General features: G+C 35.5%; 1 protein-coding gene across 1 annotated transcript; it reads left to right on the forward strand.

Moving 5' to 3' along the window:
- Positions 1 to 5,472: 5,472 nt before the first annotated feature.
- LOC147640169 (uncharacterized) lies at positions 5,473 to 6,551 on the forward strand. Its single transcript, XM_086824576.1, has 3 exons — positions 5,473 to 5,521; positions 5,589 to 5,882; positions 6,265 to 6,551. The coding sequence occupies exons 1-3, from the start codon at positions 5,473 to 5,475 to the stop codon at positions 6,549 to 6,551; spliced, it is 630 nt and encodes a 209-aa protein (XP_086680702.1).
- The last annotated feature ends 269 nt before the right edge of the window (positions 6,552 to 6,820 follow it).

Consider the following 6,820-nt stretch of genomic DNA (forward strand, 5'->3'; position numbering starts at 1 on the left):
ATCTGGAAAAATTTAGAATCAGTTGGCTTGGTTAGAAGCTCACTTTTTTCTATAAATAGAAGCCTTCTCCTTTGTTGAAGCTCAATAGTGTTTTTGCACTATTACCCTACTTCTCCCAAGAGCCAAAAACTGTGAATTTACTCATAAATTCATTAGTTTTTGACCTTTCCTCTTCTAAAGATTGGTGGCCACTCTTGTTTCAAACAAGAGTAGATCCCTCAAACCATCAAGCCAAAGGAAAGCTCTCAAATTCTCCTTGTAAGTTGGAGATTCTTCTCTTTTCTATTTCATTTTATGGTTTTTTTAATGATTTTTGTCTTCTCTAATATGAATATGATGTTATGCCTCATTGAAAAAAGACATTCCCCTCTCTTCTTTAGTAAATCCAACCATTCTTTATCCTAGATGAATGATTAATGGATAAAATCAAGTTTTTCATAATGTTTCTCTTTGATAAGTAGAAAATGTTTACATAAGAATGATTTAAATACTCTTGGTGAACTTCTAATTAATTTTAGAGAGTTAAAAATTGAAAAATGGTCAGCCATACAAAGGAGGTTATGGCGAAATTTTCTAAAATTGTGAAAAATAAGTTTTTCTTTTTTTATTCAAAAAGAGTAATTCCCATCGTATATGTATTCTGAAAGTGTTATTTTTCATCCTAGGTATAGAAAAATGCTTACTAAAAATATTTTATAAAAAAAAGTGTTACTTTCTTTAGAATTAAATTCTATGTATAGAAGAAAGCTTATTGAAATTTTATTTTGATCTTCATAAAAGAGTGATAATGATTTATATGCATAAACATATGCATAAAAGATATATTTTTTATATTAAAAGTGTGATTTTCATCATAAATATTTTTTATGCATAAATGGATGCATAAAAGATATTTCTTTATATTAAAAGTGTGATTTTTATCATAATTGATTTTTATGCATAAATGGATGCATAAAAGAAATTCTTTTATATTAAAAGAGTGATTTTCATGATTTGTATGCATAAACATATGCATAAAAGATATTTTTTTATATAAAAAGTGTGATTTTCATCATAAATGATTTTTATGCGTGAATGGATGCATAAAAGATATTTTTTTATATTAAAAGAGTGATTTTCATCATAAATGATTTGTATGCATAAAGATATGCATAAAAGATATTTTTTTATATTAAAAGTGTGATTTTCATCATAAATGATTTTTATGCATAAATGGATGCATAAAAGAAATTCTTTTATATTAAAAGTGTGATTTTCATCATAAATGATTTTTATGCATAAATGGATGCATAAAAGAAATTCTTTTATATTAAAAGAGTGATTTTTATGCATAAATGGATGCATAAAAGATATTTTTTTATATTAAAAGAGTGATTTTCATCATTAATGATTTGTATGCATAAACATAGGCATAAAAGATATATTTTTATATTAAAAGCGTGTTTTTCATCATAAGTGATTTTTATGCATAAACGGATGCATAAAAGATATTTTTTTAATTAAAAGTGAGATTTTCATCATAAATGATTTTTATGCATAAATAGATGCATAAAAGAATTTTTTTTATATTAAAAGTATATCATAAATGATTTTTATGCATAAATGGATGCATAAAAGAAATTCTTTTATATTAAAAGAGTGATTTTCATCATAAATGATTTGTATGCTTAAAAGATATTTTTTTAATATTAAAAGTGTGATTTTCATCATAAATGATTTTTATGTGTAAATGGATGCATAAAAGAAATTCTTTTATATTAAAAGAGTGATTTTTGTGATAAATGATTTGTATGCATAAACATATGCATAAAAGATATTTTTATATTAAAAGTGTGCTTTTCATCATAAATGATTTTATGCATAAATGGATGCATACTCTGTTTGATTTCCGCAAAAATTGAAAAAATGAATAAGTAGATAATCTGTGAGAGGAAATTCTACTGTTTCATATTCACTAAGATGGTAATGAGAAAATTCAAATAAACTATCAAAGTCGAAGATCGAGATAAATGATTATTTTATTCCTCATAGGAATTCATGTTTAGTTTAGAAATCTGTAAGTAAATATTCAATGAACGAAATTTAGAAAAAGAGAAATTGAAATATTACCTTTCAAGAAAGATAGTTTAGGAAGAACCTTTCCATACCCAAACTCTAATTTAGGCTATTGACCAAGACCTAATTCCTTCGTCAGTTTTGATCAATGACGATGTGCCTAGTTCAGGAAAAATGCACTCAAATCACCCACCGAATCTGAAACTAAGTTGAGACCTTTGATTTTGATCTGAGGATCAAGATTACAGAATTCGAGGAATTCTGCTTGGGAATCCAGACCTGTTGTTAGGGCTCTACTTACAGTACCATAGATTACTTTACTTTGTTTTAGTTTTCAAGTTTAGCAATTCCTTTTTATAAGTCTTTTTGCAAAATACCTTAGTCGGACTTTCATTATGTCTTGGGGACATTCGATGAAGGAATGCGGTTATAACTACTTGTAACTGATGTGGGCTTTTAATCAGCCGCACTATTGTGTTTTTGATATGATGAATTAAGGAGTTCCGTCTGCGTTCTGTAATGGCATTCGAACTCATTTCTGTCATCTGCATGTGTATTCTGATATCAGTCTTACTTCTATGTATCCGAATTAGGTTTAGTGAAAGTCTCATTTGAGTCAAGAATATACACTAGCGATCCTACGGGTTTCTACTTTGAAAAGGGTAGATTAGGAACAAACCTAGCGTTTTTCGGGGATAAGATGATTTTTTCTATATGGATGGGTTGCTATATGATTTCTGAAACTGGGTAACAAATGAGGAGGAAGTAAATGCTTATGCAGAAATATTCTTCAACCAGAATTTCTCTGACCTTCCTAGAGATATTATCTCCATCATCAGGAAGAAGGTCTGGATTCATTAGTTTCGGGATTTGATATAGGCAGAAGGAGAATCATATCTAGGGATTTGATAGGTAGAAGGAGAATCGTATCTAGGGGTTTGCAGTATGTCCTGAATGCTCATTATGAGTATTTGTTTTTATCAAGGCATTCTTGAAGCTTGGGGTGATGCACGGAATGAATGAGTGAAGAAGGCAGAAGGGCTTCTAGGGTTTATTTCACAAGATCACGGTCCAGAGGTGGACAACAAGAAAATGATTCAGAGGACAATGATTCAAGTCAGTTAGGAGGATAGTCCGCAAGAACACCGGAGGATTGGGCAAGGGTGTTGCTCAATTGGTGGGTGTCACTGTGGTACGACCATTGATTTCAAGAAAGCGATTACAGTTTGATCCTCTTCTGGTAAAAGGAAAACCTAAACCTAAGGTAGTTCCAACAGCACTCGGAATGGCACATCGAGGGGCAATCGCTGATCTCAAAGTCAAGTTCGAAAAGTTCAAGGGGCCGGAAAAGAAGGACCCCGATTGTCATGTTGCTGAATTTGAAGCAGCTTGGTAGGCTAGCGGATTGGCTGGAGTATATGGTGATGCTGACAAGATGCATCAGTTCGAGGCTACTTTTGGAGGAAAAGCTATTGAATGGTTTAGTCATTTTGCCCCAAATCACTTTGCAACATACAATGATTTGAAGGGAGCATTTTTGGCTAGGTTCAGAAAGGAGAAGACACCGAATGATGTGTTGCGCAAGATAAAGAGAATTGAACAGAAGAAGATGTTGGTGTGCAGGATTATGCTCAGAAATTTACCCAATTAGTAAATAGATTGGAGGTGGCAGAAAGACCAATCCCAGAAATGTTACCTGGATACTTTTTGAAGGGTTTGAGGAAAACCACAAGGTCTGCAGTAGCCAGTGTGGATGTCGTTGCTCTGCAGGAATGGATGATCTAGTAGAAACAGCTGCTAGAGTGGAGAAGAGATATGGTACATCGAAGGATGACTCCGATAGTGATTCGGACAGTGATTCAGATTCCAAGTCGGATTCTAATTCGGATGATTCTGAAGATTCAGATTCAGATTCAGATTCAGATAGCTCTTCAGATAGCTCTTCAGATGAAGATTCAGATTCAGATTCAGATAGCTCTGATGATGAAAAAAGCAAATCAAAGAAAAAGAAATCTAAAAAGAAGAATAAAAAGACAAAGAGGAAGAAAGACAAGAAGAAGAAAAAAGAGGAGGAAAAGAGCAAGACAAAGAGGAAGAAGCAAGACAAAGGAACTCGAGAATTGGATAAGTTAGTATCCAAAAAGATAAAAGAAATGGGGATTTCATCATCTGATAAACCTCACTGTCATATTTGTGAGAGGGATGGTCATTTAACATCAAACGTTGGTATAATCCACGGTACAGAGGTCCAGTTCCAGATCGGATTCAGAAGCAAAGACAGGAGACTCAGGCAGCAGTGGTGCAAGATGGAGGCTCTGGAGTGAACATCTTACCTGAAGGGGAGTTTCTAAAATTGAAGCAGATGGAGTTGCCACCAACTCCTTTCCAAGTGCGGATGGCGGATCAGAGGATGGTCGAGCCTATCGGGATGTTACGACACCAAGAGGTACTGATTTCTGGTTTGTCATTCAAAGTAAATTTTGTGGTCTTAAAATTGGAAGACATACGAGGAGCTTACCCAATGTTATTGGGGAGACCTTGGTTCTGCACAGCAAAAATTAAGCAAGACTGGGAGAAGGATGAAATTGCTCTTAAGAAAGGCTCCAAAACAGTGAAGGTTAGCATGATTGATAAAGCAGTTTTAGCAAAGGAAATTATATGCTCAAGCAATCAACTTGGCATCGGAAGTCACAGATGGAAGAGGATTATCTTAAAGCAAATCCGACAGTAGTGCCTGTTTTTGAAGTGGACGTCATTGACATTATGGATAGGTACTGGTTCACAGGGAAATCTAAACTTCAGTGTGGGCTCAAGTGGAGTTGGAAGGCCCAAAAGGGTCCGACCTGAAGGAAATATCAAGGGAGGAAACAACTCCTCAGATTTTGGATGTTCAAAGTAAGGACTCCGAAAAGGATGCTGGAGAAGCTATTAAGCAGGCAGAGGCATTGTATGAACATACTCTGGGAAAGAGTTCTAGAGTAAAAGAAGATGAATTGCAAGATTTAGATTTGGGTACAGTGGACAATCCAAAGATTGTCAAGCTATTAAGCAGGCAGAGGCATTGTATGAACATACTCTGGGAAAGAGTTCTAGAGTAAAAGAAGATGAATTGCAAGATTTAGATCTGGGTACAGTGGACAATCCAAGGATTGTCAAGGTTAGTGTGCACCTGGATTCCAATTTTAACGAGCAGTTGAAGAAGTTGCTACAGGAATTTATTGATGTGTTTTCTTGGGACTACACTGATATGAAAGGGATGGATCCACAGATTCATCAGCATCAGATTAATCTTAAAGAGGATACTGTACCAGTGGTGCAATAGCGTTACCGCATGAATCTGAATTATGCCCGACAAGTGAAGGAGGAATTGGATAAGCTCCTAAAAGTAGGGTTTATTAAGCCACTGGATCAGGCAGCATGGCTTTCCCCCATTGTAGTAGTTCTGAAAAAATCAGGAAAGCTGAGGGTTTGTGTGGATTAAAGGAAGCTGAATGCAGCTACTATAACTGATCCATTTCCCCTGCCATTTGTAGACACATTGCTTGATGATGTTGCTGGCCATGAAATGTATAGTTTTCTGGACAGATTCTCAGGTTATAATCAGATTAGCATGGCAGAAGAAGACATGGAGAAAACTGCATTCATAACAGAGTGGGGAGCATTTGTGTATACAGTGATGAGTTTTGGGTTGAAGAATGGCCCCCCGTCTTTAACAAAAGCAGCATTCAGAACATTTGAGCCATATCTTACAGATTTCGTGAGGATTTTCATGGATGATTTCTCAGTGTTTGGGGAACAGTCATTGCATTTGGAGCATTTGAGGAAATGTTTGCAAAGATGCAGGCTGTTTAGAATGTCCCTGAATCCATTCAAATGCGCAATAGCAGTCCTCCGCAGAGGAAAGCTATTAGGACATATTATTTTAAGGAATGTTGGTCGATTTCGACAAGATCCGAGCAGTTCAAGAAGCTCAACCTCCAAAGAATCTGAAAGAGTTAATGAGGTTTTTGGGTCAGATTAAATGGCATTGAAGATACTTGCGCTATCTGGCAGATATTTATGCCCCATTGTCTCATCTCACCAAAAAAGACATTCCATATGTCTGGGGAGAGGCACAAAAGAATGCATTTGAAATTCTAAAGAAAATATTGGTGGTAGCACCAATATTACAGCCACCAGAATGGCTTTTACCTTTTCATGTGTTTGTAGATGCATCAGATGTTGCAATCGGAGCTGTTTTAATGCAGGAAAAGCAGAAAGGATGGTACCAGCCTATCTATTATGCAAGTAAAATGTTGTCACCAGCTAAGAAGAACTACACATTGACTGAGAGAGAAGCTTTGGGCATGGTCTATGCATTAAGTAAGTTCAGACACTATCTATTGAGCAACAAAGTGGTTTTCCATGTTGACCACCAAGCTTTGCTGTATTTGGTGAAGAAGCCCCAGTTGACAGGGAGGCTGGCACGGTGGATGCTCTTGTTTGCAGGAATTTGATTTTACTATTATTCATACTCCAGGCAAGTTACATGCAATTGCAGACTATTTGAGTCATGATTGAGCATGGTGAAGCAGCAGTTGGAGTTTCAAACCAGTCACCTGATGCCAGTCTCTATGCTGTTAGGACTTTTCAAGCTGAAAACTGGTATGATGAAATGCTGAATTTTTTGTTAGATGGAATGCTGCCAACACAGATGACAGCGGATCAGAAAAAGAAGTTTTCTTTGAAGAGCAGACCTTTTCTAGTCATTGCAGAGAAGAGGTAT

This window comes from Cibotium barometz, chromosome 3 (assembly GCF_041138505.1).
Source record: "Cibotium barometz isolate CiBa-2024 chromosome 3, ASM4113850v1, whole genome shotgun sequence".
NCBI classification, from domain to species: domain Eukaryota; kingdom Viridiplantae; phylum Streptophyta; class Polypodiopsida; order Cyatheales; family Cibotiaceae; genus Cibotium; species Cibotium barometz.

Coding starts and splice junctions, on each gene's coding strand:
- LOC147640169 (XM_086824576.1), top strand. CDS start 5,473: ATGGCTTTCCCCCATTGTAGTAGTTCTGAAAAAATCAGGAAAGCTGAG. Junction 5,522..5,588: donor AAAAATCAGGAAAGCTGAGG/GTTTGTGTGGAT, acceptor TGCCATTTGTAG/ACACATTGCTTGATGATGTT. Junction 5,883..6,264: donor TTTGGAGCATTTGAGGAAAT/GTTTGCAAAGAT, acceptor ATGTGTTTGTAG/ATGCATCAGATGTTGCAATC.